General features: G+C 39.6%; 1 protein-coding gene across 3 annotated transcripts in view; it reads right to left on the bottom strand.

Moving 5' to 3' along the window:
* The window catches only part of FAM91A1 (family with sequence similarity 91 member A1), a 43,669-nt gene extending 24,560 nt beyond the window's left edge, over positions 1–19,109 (bottom strand). Inside the window, exons 1-14 of one of the 3 annotated variants that reach the window (XM_021711699.1) lie at positions 19,022–19,109; positions 17,244–17,395; positions 15,630–15,687; positions 14,855–14,922; positions 14,112–14,225; positions 12,796–12,893; positions 12,343–12,405; positions 7,199–7,305; positions 6,344–6,382; positions 5,738–5,850; positions 5,199–5,314; positions 4,254–4,366; positions 3,872–3,958; positions 1,924–2,056 (exon numbers count right to left, since the gene is read on the bottom strand). In XM_021711699.1, the coding sequence (XP_021567374.1) occupies positions 1,924–2,056; positions 3,872–3,958; positions 4,254–4,366; positions 5,199–5,314; positions 5,738–5,850; positions 6,344–6,382; positions 7,199–7,282 (685 nt within the window). In that variant the 5' untranslated portion in view covers positions 7,283–7,305; positions 12,343–12,405; positions 12,796–12,893; ... (3 more) ...; positions 17,244–17,395; positions 19,022–19,109. Of the gene's footprint in view, positions 1–1,923; positions 2,057–3,871; positions 3,959–4,253; positions 4,367–5,198; positions 5,315–5,737; positions 5,851–6,343; positions 6,383–7,198; positions 7,306–12,342; positions 12,406–12,795; positions 12,894–14,111; positions 14,226–14,854; positions 14,923–15,629; positions 15,688–17,243; positions 17,396–19,021 lie in introns of those variants that run through there. The other 2 variants (XM_021711698.1, XM_021711700.1) reach the window with 2 other exon arrangements.
* Between the last annotated feature and the right edge of the window lie 1,379 nt (positions 19,110–20,488).

Below are 20,488 nucleotides of genomic sequence, written 5' to 3'. Positions count from 1 at the left end.
TGCACTCCAGTCTGGGCGACGGAGTGAAACTCCAACTCAAAAAAAAAAAAAAAAAGATTTATACTTAACTATTTTCATATAGAGTAGGCTCGGGTTTACCATATAACTTACTTCATGGTACACAGACTATTTATGGTTTTTAAGAAGCGTTCAGCCCACTCTTAAGCAACAAATTATGTATGAGTAAATCAATTAAAAGCTTAGTGTTCAAGAGAAGATAATCTAATAGAAGGGCAATGGAAAAAAACCCAACGGCATCAAGCCAAGTCTTCCATTCTCAGCTTCTCCATTCACTAGTCACATGGACTCTGACAACGAAACAGGCAGGAGACTCAACCAAGAAAAGCTCCAGTGTCTTTATCTATAAAAGGAGTCGCCCATGGCTAGTCACTAGCACTCTCCAACAACCTCAGATTCTGTGACAGACAAGAAAGCACAATGAATTTCAAGGCATCTATAAAAGATTTCAAATGGCCTAATCCATCATCTCCATAAGTCTCTAAAAAGTCCCAGGACTTCCTGGAGCTTTACATCCAAAGACATCTTCAAGATTAGGCCACCCATTGATTGATCACATGACCTAATATTTGGTAGCAAAAGGGGCTACCGATCAATAAATGCTTCTCAGTAAGTTTTCAGACTCTTGTCATTTGGTGATTTAATATTCTCAGTTTTAACTACTTGCGAGTGACTTCAAAAGAGCCCCAGCATGCAAAAATGTGCAATTCTGTTAAGGCACACTAAGGCTGCAGGAGTGCATCACCAGGAACCAGATGAGTCCTGTCTCATTCAGTCAAACTTCCCAGCATCTTTGTTCTCAACTAGGCAACAAGTCTTGCGAAGAGATCGTTGATTCCTTCCTTTGCTGTTTTGAACTGAGCTGAAAAGAAAGCTGGATGCTAGTGAGAGAAATGAAATGAAGATGGACATGACTGAGAAACTGATGATTCTGGGCCAGAAAAATAGAGTTTTTAGGTAAATGAAAGAATGACCAAAAAAAGATGTCATAGTGGAACTGAGGACTCACAAAGTCCCAGGATGCAAGGACTTGCCCAAGTGCCTTTCCCACGGTGAACAAGCCTGCTGTGCGGCGGAACCTCCTTTTTAAACAACACACATCCCTGGTGCCGTTCTGTACCTCAAGGCCTGCTACATCTGAATCTCTGGGTGGAAATTCTGCTACCCTCAGTTCAACCAAAGTCAACTCTCACAAAATGGAGGGTGCCTACCAGGCAACAGCCACCTTAGGATTCAGTACATGAAAGCTGCCACTGCCTCTTTCTCTTGCTCTTTAAGAAGAGAGCGTCTCTTCCTCTTTTATTTGTTAAAGTAAAATACACTGGTAAATATTACAGCCGCATTTGGTTTTTTGTTTTGTTTTTGTTTGTTTGTTTTTTTTGAGTTGGAGTCTCACTCTGTCGCCCAAACTGGAGTGCAGTGGCCGCTTCCGGCCACCGCAGCCTCGACCTGCTGGGCTCCGGCGATCCTTCTGCCTCAGCCTTCCGAGTAGCCAGAATTACAGGCATGCGCTACCACGCCCGGCTGATTTTTTGATTTATTGTAGAGATGAGGTCTCACTGCCCAGGCGGGTCTTGAACCCGCGGGCTCAGGCATCCACTCACCTCAGCCTCCCAAAGGCATGGGATTACAGGTTGAGCCACCGAGCCCAGTTAATACTCCAACTTCTTACAAGTACTAAACCGATTTAAAAACTACACGTTAGTGGCACACGAGAAGGAAAAAAGTAAAACAAGAAATAGTTGACAAGCAAAAAAATTCAAGACTCCAGTTGTAAATCCAACATGCTATCTACACAAAATGTACCACATAAGCGATGATTACACAAGTGAGAATGATCTGTTCCATTTCTTAGAAAGACGTTTCACACGATCATGTCTTCAAAATTAAATATATTTATCATACCATAATTGGGTTGGTCTGGCTGTGCAGTTTGTGCAACTAGGTCTTTATTATGACGCAGAAACAGAATGGTGTTTCTCAAAGTAAGCGCATGATCAAAGTATCTCTGAGCTTCTCCTTCGCCAGTGCTCTGAACCTAAACCAAAAGAAAGTAGATTTTGCAACAAATACCACTTTCACACCATTCACTCTAATAATTATGTACTAGAGAAATTAAGACAGTATTCAAAAGCTATAAATTAAAAGTTTGCCCAGGCAACAGTAAAACAAATATTACACTTAATCTCAGAGAAGTTTTCAATTTTACTACATCTAGAAAGATGACAGAAGTTAGTCCAAGTAAAACTAACAATTTTAGCAACTGAATATTGCTAAATTGTACCATTATGTTACATGTCCCATACACAATTAAAATAGAGTGCTTGAAAAATTCTAAAACCCATGTTCTGCTTCATGGGTTCAGAAAAGCACTCCAATTCATGGTCACCATGCCTATAATTCTCATGACCTTGTTCACAATTCTGTGTCACCAGTTACAAGGGACACTGGAGTATGGGTTCAACATAGCAGTTGACTATTGCTGCACACACTGCTTAAATTCACTCAACGAGTTACTTAGGGCCTACTATGACCGCTCATAGTAAGGATAAGGATAGAGTCATGGACAAACTGACAGAACCCTGCCTTCACTGGCAGTATAGTTTAATGTCTGCATTTCTGAATCAGTCATCTGTTTAACATGTAAAAGACACACACATCCCAGAAACAACACAGAAAATAGAATGATAGGTCTATTGGAGGAAATAGCTAAATTAGATTCACATTAAATTAACAAGATCAACCAAGTAAGCTTAATCAAGATCACACTACTTGAAAAATAGCTGAGAAGTCATTTTAAAAACCAAGCCTCAGACTAAAAGGCTTTCCCAAGAAAGACTACGTGGCAAAAAGCATGTAGATTTATGAAGGAGTAAAAGAGTAGAAGTGATCATGCACTTTGATAAAAGACTCGCTGTGGTGAGAAAGATAAAAATCAGGAAACTTGAACTTAAAATGTGCTGAAACAAAGTAAAAAGTTTATTGGCAAAAGTTAATGATACACAATGAGAAATGGCGCTAACAAAGTGATTTTTTAAAAAGCACTGAAGAAATAATGAAAGTATAAGGATAAAAGCAAAAGAGACTAATTAATAGCAAGAGTATCTCAGATTTATTTCCACACTAGTAAAAATAAAAATCCTATGTAGAAGGAGCAGTGAAAAAAATGCTACGGTCTTTTTTTTTTTTAAAGAAATGACAGAATCATCACAAGTTCTCTAAATAGCACATTTTATATCTAGAGTTCATCACTAAAGCACAAAAGGCACCAACTTAGTCAAGGGACAGATCAGGCACACAAACTACTTGCATATAAAGAAGAGCAGAGGATAGAATGAAATATCCAAAGAATGAAAACACCAATAAAGGGCAATCAAGATTCAGAGTTGAGGAAAACTAGGGCTGTACTCACGGGGAGAAAGGTGGTTAGAGCAAATATGGCTGAAGTCTTCAAGAGGCTAAAAGGGACAGCAAGAGTGGACATAAATACGATACTCAGGGACACAGTTCCAGATGTAAGGTACACGGGACAAAACTCTATGTAAAACTGCTTAGGAGGTGATCTCAGAGAGTCTGACCCGAAAACTGAAAGGCAATTTTAGAAACAACTCAACTTGCAAGATTACAGACTAAGATTTCTGCACCCCACTTCTAATATCAAATTATGTTAAGAGTTAGTTAGATGAGGCAGACACAGCACCTTCAATATCACAGAATTCATTCACTCCTTCAATATGCTTGCAGTTGCATAAAGCAGGAAGCCCACCATCATCAGTGGGCCACACGATGGTGGCTTCATCAAGCAAGACAAGGTTGCAAACGCCTCACCACCCCACATGTAATCTAGATTTACCTTTTCCAGTTCTACGAGAAAGCTGTCCAGAGACTCATCAGAGAGCTTGCCTACTTCAAACATGGTGACGGCATGACTCTTCAAGTTCTGCAACAAAGAAAGAAAACAGTCAAGTTCTAGCTCTCCTTTTTTATGCCAAACATAGTCTCTCACATTAATGTTACGCTTTCCAATATATTTAAACTTAAGGGTAGGTGAGGTGAGGGCCAATTCATCCAATTACAAAAGTAATCCTTATTAAAGTTACTACGCTCCTCTGAGGAATATAAAACAAAGTCGGTTGTATTTTCAGGAATAACTCTAATACTTAAAAACTGCAATGAATTACTCTTTAGCTAATCTACTGTAAACACCTTCATATTTAAAAAAGAATCTGACTTACTGGCGAAAGGTTTCCCATCATTAAGAAGGCAGTAAGAGTTGAGTCAAACAGGAACGCAATGCGCTTTGTGTATCCTGTGGACAGGCTCAGACTGCTCACGCTGGCTGTGTCAGCTAGGGAGAAAACCATAACGTGAAACCAATCAGATGAAGTTATTCTTTGTTTACCATTTAGAACGAAAATGTATCTCATTTCAGTTTTATTTGATAACCAGAAAGTACATAATTTAAAATAGTATTATAGTCACAAGAGGTTCCAGTCATGCCTACTTCAAAGCAGAGAACAGTTTTTTAAAAAGATGTTTAAAAGTTTATTACTTTTATAATGCATTTCCTGAAAATCTGTAACATAAATTTGACAACTATCAGATTAATGAGACTAACTAGCCTGACCTCTTCAGACCATCAACCTGGCTCAGGTAAGCACAGGAGAAAGTCCATGCCGGGACCCCCAACACTAACACCACGGTGGCCTCCTTGTCCTCGCTGCCCAGCCTCCCTTGGGCTCGGTCCATGCTATTCTCTCGGGCTGAAATGGATCTTCCGTCACTGACCAGCTGGCAGGCTCCTCTTCATTCTTAGCTCAAGTAACATCCTCTCTGTGAAGGCTTCCCAAACCTCTCAAGCCAACGAAGAGGCTCTTCTTCTTTGCAACCCACGAGCATCATAATTGGTGCCCACATTAACATAGGGTTTTTGTTTTGTTTTAGTTACACATCTTTTTCTCTCCTCAGACTTAATTCTTAGAAAGAAAGTGCCATATTCTTATTAATTATGAACCCCAAAGACTCAGCACACAGTGCTCAAAATATGGTAAAGTACTTTAAAGTCTGATTATTGAATAAATAAAATCTAAAGCAAAACTATAAAATGACTGCAAAAGCAAATGTTTGGACATATGCCGTACCTAAAGACAACCTCTAGATTAAACTGAGACACTGCTAACCTGGGTCTTCTTGGCTGTTCGTGTCAGTGTCAGTGGCCGATGAAGCTTCTTGAACGGGACTCCGTCGCTCCCCACCGTCCCAGGATAAGAGCATCTTCTGCGGATCTAAAGTGCTCCTGTAATGGAGAAGACACGCACTCTTTAAAAGCACACAGACGGTCTCACCGACGCATATCTGCCGAAGTCAGTACCTACAAAACAAGCAATCCAGCTACATCCAGTCATACACTCAAGCCCAAACCAAAAGGGAGCCCCAAATGCTCTGCCCACACACAGCAAGAGTTCCTGACTAAGACTCGTGGGTAGGCTTCAGGAAATCCGAAAACTCTCTAATACTATCTAAAATGTTTTGTGTGCTTTTTCTTAAGTATAGGGTTCTTCGTTTTCATTAGATTTTTTAAAAGATCCAGGACATACTATTAAAAATCACTAATATTTAGGGTGCACCTCAACTGACAGATCAAATAAAATTCTGTGGGCAAAATTAAAAGTTTTTTCAAAAGGAAGCTCTGACAGTTCATACGGAATAAATGAGTTACTTTAATCTGTTCACGGATGGTACATTCTTCCATGATGAATGAAGCTGATCCAGATTGATGACTTGTCCTTTCTTATGGGCAAAGCCCAAGCGACAATACATCGAAACAGCATTCTGAAAGGAAGACAAAGGAAATCAACACTGAAGGCAAGCTAGATATCACGGTATTTGTAGAGGAAAAATACTCTAATAAACTCACAGTCACTCTCAAACATTCTCACCCTGTAGCTAGAAAGCACATTTTCAGGGTGTCTGCTCTGCCATGAAGGCCTCTGTAAACGCATAGGAGGGAAGTTTCCAGCAGATCCTGCCTCCCTGGGTAGAAGAGGCTGTGGCTTTACCTGGCCCCATTACAAGATACTGCTTGGGCTGCTGCCTGCCATGCACAGGAGGGGGTATGCCCTCTTTCAGTCAAGTGGGGGATCCTAATTCAGGGCCCCTTACCTTGTCCTTTCCCATCTGACAAGCTCCCTTTACCACGCACTGCCTGGACAGCCAGCAAGAGCCCAATACCTCTATTTCTCAGTGGCGTCTGAAGCTAAAAGTCTACTTGCAAAGTCCACTCAGTATTCACATTACAAGTGAAACAAGTATAAAAACAACATACCTTAACCAGGGATAAGTCTATCTCGAGGACATTTGCAAGCTGGAAAAAGATTAAAATTTATTTTTACATTCTTAGAATTATCAGCACATTACACAGTTGCAACAGACCAAAGTAATCATAATCAGCAACATTTAAATTATGAATAACTGGAAGAGTGAATACATTTTTAATTCCGAACTTTCCTCTTTCCCTATCTCTAAGATGCTTCTAGTACAAACCTAGGTGGTAACCATAACCATTTAAGAATCCTTACTCCTTAATTCTGTCTTATTTAAAATAAGAAAATTCCTAGGGAGATCAGAACAGTCTATAATACATTACTATAAAGAGGCATATAAAAAGTTATTTAACCAAATTATAAATTATTAACTTTAAAAATTTTACAAGCCAGGCATGGTGACTCAAGTCTGTAATCCCAGCACTTTGGAAGGCTGAGGCAAGAGAAGTTTAAGACCAGCCTGAGCAACTTGGCCAGGCCTCATCTCTATGATAAATCAAAAAATAAGACGGGCACGGTAGCGGGCACCTGTAGTTCCAGCTACGTGGAAGGCCGAGACAGAAGGATTGCCTGAACCCAGCAGGTCGAGGCTGTGATGGCCGTGAGCATGTCACTGCACTCCAGCCTGGGTAATAGTTGAGTGAGACTCCAACTCAAAAAAAAAATTTTTGCATATGCATACATATACAGGAATTAACTTAAGAACAGTGACATTTAAGTAGATTAATGGTCTATGATCTCCCTACACCCAGATCTTGAAAACATTTTAAGCACATCATTAAATAATTTTATCAACTTTACACAAACTTGCTTTATGGTCTTGAGGTTCTGGTATTTCATAAGACGCTGCCACTTACCTCTGCAACATTAGTGTGCTCATCTATTGAAACAAATATCTTATAGAGCAGAGTTTCAAAATAATCACCTTGTACTCGATTCATTACAAAGCCTTCAAGAGGGGGAACTAAAAGAAACAAGACAGGCTTTCCTCAGTGATAAGACTTTATGAAACAGGAAAGTATAAATGTAGTTACCTAAACAAAGAGAGAAACCTCAAACTTGGGGACTAAATGCAGTTTTGGTTCATTCCAGTCACTTCACAGACATTTCCTAAAACCTCCAAAGTTAAGGCCACACACAACAAATGATACCTACAGAGGGGAAGTGAGGGCAGACCACACAATCCACGGAGAGTCATTTAATCTGCCCGGAACTCTCAGAGCTAGGGAGGCTCAGAGAGCCTCTTGGCAGAGGGCAGGAACAGGGCTGTTGCGGAATGGGGAGCTGGCCAGGGTTCCAGGTGTGCTCGGATGGCTCACAAGGTGGGCCACGGTGGGGAGCGGGGGGTGGGGGGAAAGAAGAGCAGGAAAGCAAGTACTGCCAGAAAGAGCTGCTCCGCCACAGACACAGCAGGGAACCAAAGGCCTGGCTCTACGTCTCCGGCCCCCACTCCACCCTGGAAGAGGGACACTCATCGGCACGATGGCCCTTTGCCAGCAGTCACGGTTAACTGGCTCCTTGGGGCTTTCCGTTCTGCATCCTCCTCAGTGGGCCTCACTCCAAGAGGGCCACAATCCTCTTCAGCCCCACTGTCACCACCCCTGAATGTTCATCCACGCTCATTCCCACCTCTCCACCTCTCCACCTCGCCCGTCCTGAGGCCTTGCCCAGCTGTCAGCACAGAGGTGCTACGCCTCCCCTGCCATTCTCCCTGTGCGAACTTTCCCCCGAAAGCGTCCTAGGAAGGAGGAAATGTCCAGGCCATGGCATTCCTCTGGTCCAAACACCACGCGCCCTAAACCTAAGTTATCCCTAACACAGTAAAAAACAAGACAAAATGGTCAAAATTAAGATACTGAGAAACCACAATGTACATTTCAGGATAGGTTATTCAATTTACAGATCTGGCTCAAGTCATTTTCTAATTTAATATCACCTCATTTCCAGTCATCCAGCTACTTTTAATACTCACGTTTCTTTTCAGTAATCCCACACTTGACATCACTGATTCTTTCCCTACGCTACCAGCTATGTAACCATAATAGCAAACATTCACTGAATGCTCATTAAGTGCTAGGCTATTGCCAAATACTTCATATAGACAATTTCATTTAATCCTCTTAACCCCATGAGTTGGCAGGCAGTATAATTATCCCTATTTTAGAGATTAAAGAAACCCAAGGTACGAAGAGTTAGAAATTTTCCTAAGCCATAATTTATGTCTAGGCAAAAAGAATGACACAACTCTACATGAAGAAATTTGGAATAATCTCTATAACATATATTAAGTTTAATAAACAGTCTGAACTAGAGTCCACCATCAGGGTAAAAATAAAACCACATAAAAAGAATATATGTCAACACACAGATATGCCAATGTGCATAGGAATACTTCTAGAAAGATACACAAGAAACGCAAGTGGCTGCTGAGGGAGAAACTGGGTTGGAGGCAGATGTTTTACAGTCGTTTATAAGTTTCCAATTTTGTAATTAGTGACTACTCAAAACCGCTAATAACTTTTTTTTTAATTGTAAAAAATAGTATGAAGCTTCCTAAAAGAAACTAAAAATAGAACTCCCATGTGCCCCAGGACCCTCCGGGTCTTGCGGGTCTATACCCACAGGAACTGAAGCCAGTGTGTGGAGGGGACACCTGCACGCCCATGCTCACTGTGGTACGATTCAGAAGAGCCGAGAAATGGAAACAGCCCCAGTGTCCTCAACAGACGAGAGGATAAAGGAACGTGGTATATACACACAATGGAATCTTATCTAGCCACAAAAAAGGAGAGAGCCTGTCGGCTGCAAGTGAACGATCCTGGAGGACATTACGCCAAGTGAAATAAAGTGGGCACAGAAAGACAAACACTGCACGGGCCCACTTGCATGTGGAACATAATAAAGTTGCCTCACAGGAGTGGGCGATGACCACCAGAAGCCAGGAGAATGGGGAATTGTTACTCAAAGGGCACAAAGGTTCAGACAGACAGGGGTGTGGGGGGCTGCTAGTCAAAGGGTACAACATTTCAGACAGATAGGAGTAAAAAGTTTTGAGATGTGTTGCACACCAGGGTGACCACAGTCAATAATAATATAGTCTACATTTCAAAGTGATTAGTAAATTTCAGTTGTAAGTGAGATGATGGAGTTGACAAAGACCTTGACTTAATCATGTCACATTGTATATACATGTCAAAACATCACATCATCCCCACAAATGTATACAACTATGATCTGTCAATTAAAATATATATATGCATCTTGGAATAGCCAAGAAAGTTATTTAAGAACACTCACAAAGAAAGCCTGGTCATAAATAAAATTAAAAGTTACCGAAATCAAAATAATATGGTATCAGTGGAAGAGAAAAGACTTAGACCCAACATACAGGGGAACTGAGTGTATGACAAAAGTGATGCTTCCATTCAGCAGAAATGAGTCATCGGAAAAACAGTGCTAGCATTCATCCAAACACTACTGGCTATTCAAGCAGAAGAAAAACAAGTTAAACCCTATTTCACATCAAATACAAAAATAAGTTCCAAACAAACTGTGTATTTAAGTACATATAACAAAAGTTTTAAAGAATTTTCAGGCTATTTACATATCCTGGAGGTATTCTATTCGAACATAACAGAAACAGGAAGCTATAAAAGATAGACACAAAATGTGCAATTAGAAAGTTTGACAGGCCGGGCATGGTGGCTCATGACCGTAATACCAATACTTTGGGAGGCTGAGGCAAGAGGACTACCCAAATCTATGGGTTCAAGACCAGCCTGGGCAATTTGGTAAGACCTCATTTCTACCATAAATCAAAAATTAGTCGGGTGCAGTGGCACACGCTTGTGGTTCCAGCTACTTGGAAGGCTGACGCAGAAGGATCACCTGAGCCACTGCACTCTAGCCTGGGCAACAGAGTGAGACTCTGACCCAACCTCCCCCCCAAAAAAAGAAAGTTTTATGAATGATGAAATAAATATATTTTATTCAACAACTGAGTCATTCATAATTATTCCCTTCAAAGTATTTCTCTCCTCTCTATATACCTGTTCCACCACCCAGAGTGCTTGTTTCTTTGTTAAAATGTATCTGAAATGCCCCCTTTGAAATCACCTTCAGATATGGGGTGCACTGAATCTGATGGATTCCATGTTGTCAAACTGCTTTCCTTTTGTGAGTTTATTTGAATGTAGGGAACAGCCAGACAGGTAACATGGTGACAAGCAGGGTGAATTCAACAACCATCACCCCACAGGTCTGTCTGTACCACCCACGCCAGCTACTCAAGTGCCACTGAAGGGTGGCCGAGCACATCACTGCAACGGAGCAGCCATCCATCCAGCCCCGACTGCTTCTTTCAAAGGAACTGAGGGCCAATGTGAGTCCGCATTCAAACCGTCTGTCAGAATGGACCGAAATAAACTAGTCAGAAACCAGCCTTTTTAGGTAGAACTCACATGAGTCAACATCAGTTTATGGGATCAGAGTAGGGACTGGAGTAATGCTTTCATTTTTCCAGCTGCGACAGGATACCACCACCACCTCTGTCTTCCAAACATCATTTCCTTGCCAAAGCCTTTCTAATTTTCAAGGTTGTATTTTATTTGTTACAGCATCAGCTACACAACCCCGAGCCAGTATTTCATTTACTATTTAAGCGTCTTTCCAAGCTTAAAATAGAATTCATGTATGCTCCAGTTTAAAAAGCCCATCAAAAGAGGATTGAATTTAAAAAAAAATGTAGTACATATACATGATGGAATATTACGCAGCCATAGAGAAGAACAAAATCACGAACTTCACAGCAACCTGGATGGACTTAGAGTCTATAATACTGAGTGATCTTTCACAGAAACAAAGAACTGAGTATCACATGTTCTCACTCATAAGCAGACCTTGAACAATTAGCGTAATACTGTAAGAGAATGATTGGTAGTAATGAGAAACTACCGGGGGGGGGGGGGAAATGGGATTGGCAGAGTGGGAATCTGCCTGGGGAAAGGGGGTGCACACCTCATTAACAAGGGTACCTTCATAATGAACATTTGTATACCTAACCCTGAGTTGTACCCCACATCTTTAAAATAAAAAAAAAATTAAAAGAAAAAAATAAATAAAAATCAACTAAAAATACTAATAATAAAAATAAAAAACCTTCTTAAAGAATCACGAACACACTCTCACCCAAAGGTGAGGACACACTCGAGCATGACAGCTGTCAGGTATCAACACTGATACAGGAGAGTATGCCTGTAATCAGTTCAATACTATAAGGTCATTCCCTGAAAGTGTTTGATACTTTATATTTGATTACACAAATATTCCTATCCACATATGATAAAAGGTATCACAAAGAACAATAGCGAAAACAAATTACAAAACACATAATCTGAATATAAGTGCTTCTGTAAGTTGGTAAGAAACTAACCTACAGAAAAAAAGTACCACTCTGGTTCAAGGATGTCAACCCTATTAGTACTGTAGTGGCCAAAACCTGGAAGATATCTAAATAACCAGCAATACAGAATGGTTTAATAAATGGACACATCCACAAGGCACAGAAGGACACACACAAGGTTCTTAATGTTGGTTAACTCAGAGAAGTGAGTGAAGGAGGAAGGAAAGAGAAAATAAAGACAGGAAGACAGTGGTAACATGAAAAAATGCTACACAGGTATGTCAAGTGACAGTGAGAACACACAATTCTATGATATTCCTGAAAACAGGCAAAAATTGCTATGTACTGAACAAGGAGTAAAAGGTGGCACGGGTTTATAAAAATACTGGTTTGAGTCTGGATTGTGAGAAATGTATCCTGGATTTCTACTATTTAAATACAGTATGTACACTGAAATAACATAAAAATAAAAGTAAGGAATTTTAGTTAAATCACCTTAATGTAATGAAGAAGTGACTGTCTTTGAAAAATCCTGACATCTAAGATACCAGGATGCGTGATATGCATAAAACACACTGAAAAAGGTTAGCACAGTCTTACCTGCTATACAACTGTCATCAGATATTGGTACATCCAGATAAATAAATCCTTTGTTATATAAACCTACAGAAGCAGAAGAACCCTGTTTTAGGTGGTACACTACACAAAAGCAACTTTTTAAAAAACTGATTCCTGGCTTTGTGTAAAGAGTCTTATAATTCTTAAGCTATGTGAAGAAGAAAAAAGTAAAATAGAAAAGGAATATCAAACTTTAAAAATCTCAGTTTCCTACATATGCTCAGAACTACAAAATTTGTCTACCATTCATCTGTATAAATTTCTACTGTATGTGACTAATTATAGCCACACTGGAAAACAACAGACCAAAGTCACATTTCAAACAATAACATGCCTTAAGAAAAGCACCATTTGTACATACTTGATATGGAACCACTATTAATTATTGATGGTTTAAAACAAGCCTTTATGTTGACAAAAGACCATTCTACTAACCACTTACTATGTACTACATGATAATCTAGTGATCCAGAGAGTTGAGGGCCTGAATCGATGATCTTATCAATAGCACATTTCTCAGGTAAAGTGCATATCTAAGAAAAGCAAAATATTTTCAGTTAAGTTCTGTCTGAATTAACTAATTCATAAGTCTACTGAAATGTATTCATGTTGAAACCAGTGATTACATGTCTTTGAACTATGTATCTTTTCAATTATCACTTCAGAATTCAAACAAATAACTACACACATAACCATTAATTAAGATGCCCAAATACTTAGAACCAACTTAGAACTTAGAAAACAAAGTTACTTTACTATAAGTCCCAATGTTTGCTGGTTAGTAATACGTGTTCACTAACAAACAGCAATATCTCCTCCTTGTCTTTCAATTGGAATTAGATCCATTTGCCGATTCTGAATCTCCAAATCAGAAGTTTACTCAAACTCCACATTAGTACTATCAGAGACAGGAAGGCTCACAAGCTGATTATGATCCAACCTGACAGCGCTGGCAGGAGGTACTTATGCCGAAGTAAAATTTCCAAGCCTGTCACTCATGAGTTTAATGAAAATTTAAAGGCAGAGTTAAAAAAGCCCATGTACTCCCACACCTTCACTCATACATGAATGGGAGCTGGTCGCTAACCCCTCACGCCACCCCCTTCCTCTAACCAACATCCCTTCTAAAATGTGATCTGCCCACTGGGAACATCAATCCCCTTGACCTTGACACTGCCGCGCCCATCCGAGCACCTGTCACTTTAGCACAGCAGTTCCACACGGTAACTGAGAGTGCAGGTCCCACAACAAGCTGCCTGTGAGAGGACTCTACACTTCTGTGACCTGAGCCATCCCTTAACCTGCTGTGCTCACTCCCCTCATCTGTGAAATGGGGGCACAAATAACGCATTGCTGGGGTTGTCACGAGTGTTAAATGAGACGATGTGAAAGGCGCCTGCGATAGTTTCAGGCACAACTAGCACACAGCAGATATTCACAAGCGTCAGCCAATAGTACTGTGGTTGGTAGCCAAGGTGGCATCATACATTACTTTACAAGAAACGTCTAACTAATTAACAGCCCAGATAATTATATTATACTTGAACCAAGTCATGTCTCCCTCACCATTAAAGTGTATCCTGGAAACTCACAATACTCTAGCCTAGTAAGATCGTTTTAAATTTCGAATTTTAATTCTTCAAAAAAACTAAATAGTGTTGCTTTAAAAAAAAGTACAGAACTATAATTAAAATTATAAAATGAGTTTAAAAATAAAATTCCTATGTTTAACTTGCAAAGTCCTCCTCTACCTTGATGTCATCCTCAGTGATATAGCCAGCCTGCACCACCCACCAGGCCTCAATGGCAATTTCCACTGGCTTCACTGGCAGAAGATCACGGGCTGTTTTCCTTCTGAAAAACTTCTACAATGATACAAACATTCGAGAATGTGCAGTCAACCAAAAGTTATCATTTTCTTCTTTTATCAATCATACAATAAGATTGTTTCTAACGGGCTAAATAAATATTTCTTTAAACTCTCAACCATCTTAACAATTCTAGATATGATGAATGGAGACAGTCATTCTTAAATTGTTTCAAAACAAATTATTCAAAACACTAATCATTAAATCTGGTTCGAACTCCAGAAACTCAAATGAAACCTAGGAGGTCAAAAATGCATTTGAAAAAAGGTTCACCCATTAAGTGAACCTCAGAAGTAGAAGCAGCAAGTAAAAAGACCAACAGATCAAAAGTAATTTTTAAATTTGTTATGAGTTAATTTTTTTTTTTGGAAAGCAGGATTTGTTGAGGACAGGAAAGTTCCCACAGTGGGAGAGGACCCAAAGGGGTTGTCCGTTAAATATTTTTAATTCAATAATCACTTAAGTTACAATAGAGAACACTGGAGGCATTCTTTCTGCATTGTTTCTGTGTTAAGTATATTTTATTTGGTCAGGGAAATACAATTCATTATTTCTATCACTTAAAAACACTAATCAAACTGTGATAAGGAAGCCAAGACAATGAGAAAGAAAAATGACTAACTTACTTTTGATGACCTACATTGATTCATGAGATCAATATACTGGTTTCTTCCTATGCCAAGAAGCCTTAGACCTAAAAGAAAAAGTCTTTCTTTTAAAAACACTTAATACATGTTGAAATGTCAGTACACTCACACATGATTTCAGGGAAAATCCTCAGCTTGTATTCATCTTTTGATTATTGACCAACATGGTCTGTCAATATCAAATTAAAAGAAATTCTTCCAACAAAATATAAAAGAAAACTAAAGTTTGGGAGAAATTAGTTCAACCTAACATTTCTGACAAATAAGAACATTTTTAAAAAGCAGAAGTCCTCCCAATTTCAGGAAGTCAAAATGTACTTCTCAGCAAAAGCTTATCATACAGCAGAACTATGTCATATTTCAAAATATACACTTCAACAAAATAAGCAATAACAAGAACCGGCAAAATATGTTGGTAAAAACCATGTATCATACTGCAAATACTGTGCACAAGTTTTCTTACTTCATTTGGTACACACACAGCCCAAGTATCATGAACTTCATTCTCTAGAAATATACAGACTAGTCCTATTTTTCTGATTCTACCACTCTAAGCTATTCCTCTTAGACATTTAGACTAAACCTTACACTTGACTTGTACAATCTGATAAAATTCCCACTAATAATGTTGCTTGTTGTTCTCATTTTTCACATATTTCAGGTTAAAGACACACGTCATAATAAAGACACAAGACTACACATGTATAAAGATACAACCTAAACATTACCTCCTTCCGCATAATTAAATACTTACAGTCAGCAGCAGTAAAATTGGGCAATGAATCATAACTTTTCTCACTGTTCATAATGTCCTTTCAAAAAGAAAAAAATGTAAAACTTGAAACACAAGATTTACTTAGAAACATACATATAAATATAATACTACTATAGTCAATCAGAATCACAATAATCATTTCAGGAAGCAGTGAGATCACAGTTTGACAATCCACAGAACACAAGCCACCTTGTGGCACCTACCACACGGTCCCAGCCTAGTAACTGAAGGGTAGTCATTGAGGTCTGGGTTTCTTATGATACTCTCTGAATCCCAGCCAGTCCCGTGGAAGCCATGCCAGGAATGCCTCCAGAAAGTTCACAATTCCAGTCTCTCCACATTTCATACCCCACCCCAGATTCCTACCCGGAGAAAAGGTCACACTCCATCAACCTGCATCGCAAACGTACTCTACCAGCGAAGATTGTAACCCCTTACTAGTCTTTGCTCCTATGGGACCCAAATGCTAGTAGGGCTGAACTCATTATTTCCCACCCCAATCTGTTTCTCAATAATCAACAAGCCAACTATTTACTGTGTGAAAAGACCTACCTTCAACCCAGGAGCCAGAGCCAATGACACAAGAACAGAAACCAGAAAGCAGCAGGCATACGATCTAATGAAAGGAAAGCTGGTAGACGGGACAAAACCTCCACCTATTTCCACCCCCAAACCTCGCGGACCACACTAGGAAAACCACCCAAGGGACAGCAACAGCCCCCCGCACCCTGAGGAGCCACCACCTGCAGCATGACCCGGTTCTTCATCACACCACCCGGGCCACCAGCCTCGAGCTTTCCTCTGGGGTCTCCTCCAAACGAGGGAACATGGCTCCCGAAGTGCCGTGGAGAAGGGGCTCCAGGGGCAAGCAAAGGCAGCTGAGATTAAGAACAGCACTGAAGAGGAGCTGCCACACCATCACTACGGGGGCCCAGCGCCTTCTGTTCAGGGCTTCTCTGTGCTCTGCAAGTGGCCAGTAAGCCCAAAGCAACAGCACTCAAACAAGGAAGAAGCAAACAAGCACCAGCGAGCCCTGCCCACCTGTACACAAAGCTCCCACTCAAAGTGTCTGACTGCTATCAAAGCTCTTCAGCACAAGCCCCAAAGCTGCCTTGGAAAAAGGCTAACAACTAAGTTAACAATTCCAGAAAAAGCCAGGACTACTAGTACCTCTGTTCTGACACCTGTATTAAATATTGTCAGGTCTACGTCATTTATTCTTTATACAGTTCGTGAATAGCTAAACACATTAAGGGTTTCTCTGAGCGTAATGCTCAAGTCCGTCACCTACACTTTCACGTAAAAGCAATCCACTGTATACAGACTCTGCAACATAAACGACTGATTAATGCTACAAGGGCAGAAGGAACACAGATGAGAGGCAGACACCCCTCCAGTGTGAAAACATCAACAATGATGACTTGTACAAGTGTGGCTCAACAGCCAACGTGTCAGCAGCAGTCCTTTTATGCGACAAGCTCAGAAACAATGTCCACAGGGACAGGGAGCTGAAGCGCGGGCCACCGCCCGCCAAGTGCCGTGCCACGCAGCCCCCCCCAGCCAGGTGCTGGGCCCACCCACCTGCCAACTCACCTCCATGATCCCGGTGTAGTAGGAGAAGGGCGTTACCCTCAGGCCCTTCACCATGATGTCCGACAGGTGGTAGGGGTACAGCAGCAGATGGTCGCGGCTGTATTTCAGGAGCTCCTCATAGTATTTACGCTCATCTTTCTTGACATGTTTAACTGTGGGAAAGAGGGAAACGGTCCCGTTTTCCTCAGATTTCCTATAGCTGCATATTCGCAACAAATGCAATCAGACATACTCGTCAAGCCCACAGTAATCCAAAAGGAAAGTGTGAGCTAGAAGAGAGCAAATAAACTATACCAAGGTGGAACAAAGAAACGATTATGCCTTAAGAAACAGACTTCAGAGCATGTAAGTAAAATGTGTAACAGGACAGGTGAGCAGAGAGTAATGAGAAAACAAGCTGCAAGCACCAGCATGCCCCCAAAAAGGAAACAAAGGCTATCGCTCAGGAAATCCCTTATTATATTACTTGACAAGACAGACAAACTGAATGTTAGGCTTCAATGAAGTCAAGCTTCTTTTTTTCTATTTGCTGGTTTTGTGTTTTTAAATGTAGAAAGACTTGACTGTCATGGAAAATGGTCTGAGAAAAACTATCTCTGAAATATTATGCATAAAATAAGAGTAACAAGCAGGAGAGGAAGTCTAGCAGAGCAGTAGCATGGATGAATAGAGTCATCAGGCAAATAAAAGCAAATATTATTTTGAAAAGGTGAAAAATAAATCATGAAACTATGTCAAAAATTTGTTCCAATTATCATTACTTGGAAAGTTTATGTAGCCTAAATAAAACTCAAAGTTGGAAATTATTAAAAAACAACACGTTTTTTCTTTTCTGGCATATTTTCTCACCTCAGGCAACAAGGCATTTAAACTTAGATTAATGTTTCATAGGTCAAACAATACTCTAAAAAATAATTTTTATCAGAATTAGAAAGAAAAATCTACCTGCTAATACAAATTCTTAGGTAGGATGGGTCAGAACAGAGTGTCTTAACCCTTTGCATTTGGATGTCCCCTCTGAAGGGACATCGTAAATCTAGCAAACCACTCAGATGTCCCCTCTCAGGGGACATAAAGGGATAGCTAGTGATTATACAGGACAAACTGACGCAAGTGCACATTTTTCGAAAATACGTTTCCTTGCAGTTTTCCCCTCAAAACCAACTTAAAACCTATGTCCCACTTGAAATGTGTCAAGTTTCTGATCAATTAGTTGAGAAGTGGTTTTCAGGAATCATGAATGCATCTTTCACATCACCTTCAAACAACAGACTGGACAATAAATTATATATCATTAATATGGGAGGAAGAAAACAATACTGCTTGTCTTCTTGAACAGAAAAACATCAGGTGGAAGACATCAAGCAAATTACTATTATACAGCATGTACCAATGAACCTGCAATACATGTCAGTGACTGTTTCACACACTACCACACATTAGAAAAATTTAAGATAGAAAATTTTGATTCTTTTAGTCATAAATAGGTTCCTCATTATCCAGAATTTTATTATAAGCCAAATATCATTACAATATAATATTGGTCCCAACACCATACTATTTAATATGAAGTGATTCGTTTTTCACTATTTTATTTAAAAAATGCAGTCGAGTTGCTGATAGGTGACCTGCGATGTCGCCAAGTGCAAAGGGTTAAAATCTATACATGGAATAATGTCAGTACTATGAAATATGTATTGAGAAGACAGGGTAAATGTATGGAAATGATAACGTGTCAACAGTCACTTCCACCCCAATGTAAAAATGTCTCTACTTACCTAAATTATTTCTATATCGTAACTGGTTGCGGATACTATACAGGACAACCTGCTTTTCATATTCTCTCTGTGAATTTCCAAGACTCTGAAAGAAATTTCAAGTAGATTTAAATAGCTTCCGAACTGAACAACTGCACTTCCCCCCCATAAGATTTTAAAACCATAACCCTTAATTTTATCCTGGCATCTCTAATGAACTAAATAAAGAATACTTTCTTAAATTTCATCATATTAACTTTTCCGCTATGACATTAGAGCAAACGTCAATGTGTTTATTTTACTAAAATTATTGAAATTACTTAACATCAATTAAAAGAGCAGTACGAGAACATAACTTGATAAACAAAGAACTGGATTCTACTTACAAAGACTTCCTTGCCGGTTGCCCCCAGTTTGTGTATGTCAAACAAATGGATGGATGGCTTCCTGTATCTACATTTATTTGAATTTAAGAATGGCAACTAAGGACTGACCCCATCTGATAATTATTTGTAGCTAAGATCTATAATTATTAAAGATTAAAATTTCTGGAGAATGCAAATTTTAAATGTAAAGATTGCCTCTTAAAAATACCACCTCCTTATGACCTCATTAAAAAAAACACTTAGATAATTTTAGAATTCTGATTTTTTTTTAATAAGCAAAAAATTTTCTAGCTGTGCACTTAGGATTTTAAGTTCAAAGTTGGAGTGCTCATGAAAGCAACAAATAAGTTGGCCCAATATGGTTAACATGGGTTATTTTCTCTGTGACACGATAAACTTAATTTAATATATGACTGCTATCACCCTTCTAATTACAATGCATGATCTTTCCACCATTATAAAGTGAAATTAGACATCTTGGGAGAGACTGACAGAAAGACCAGAGGATTCAGTTCATCATAGTTCTTATTCATAGATTTTTAAAAGCCAAAGTAAATGTCCATACACACATCTTTCACTTAGGGTAATCTTCACGATAAGACCAATGGAATGAACATCTAAATAAACTGGCCCATAACTGGACACACTGGTGGGTAGTATTTTAACAAAAAGGGAGCACGATGTCAGGAATAAGCAAGGCTGACTGTGAACATCGCGGGCTTGCGCCATGCAGGTCCATTCACGAATTTTCTTCCTCCTCAGCCACCCCTGGGACAGCAAGACCACCTCCTTCCTCCCCTCCTTGTCAGCCTGCTCTGTGTGAAGACAATGAGGAGGAAGACCTTTATGATCCACCTCCACTTAATGAATAGGAAATACATTTTCTTTTATGATTCCTTAATAACGTTCTCTTTCCTCTTGCTTGCTTTATTGTAAGAATACAGTATGTAATACATATAACATACAGAATATATGTTCACTGTGCTATTGGTGAGGCTTCCAGTCAACAGCAGGCTATCAGTAGTTAAGGGCATCAAAAGTTACACACAGATTTTCAACTGTGCAAGGGGTTAGCACCCCAACCCATGTTTGTTTAAGAATC

The sequence above is a fragment of the Carlito syrichta genome, unplaced genomic scaffold (assembly GCF_000164805.1).
Source record: "Carlito syrichta isolate Samal-C Ts95f unplaced genomic scaffold, Tarsius_syrichta-2.0.1 Scaffold302454, whole genome shotgun sequence".
Lineage (NCBI taxonomy): Eukaryota > Metazoa > Chordata > Mammalia > Primates > Tarsiidae > Carlito > Carlito syrichta.
The sequence above is the reverse complement of the archived record's forward strand: the minus strand, read 5'-3'. Positions and strand labels throughout refer to the sequence as shown.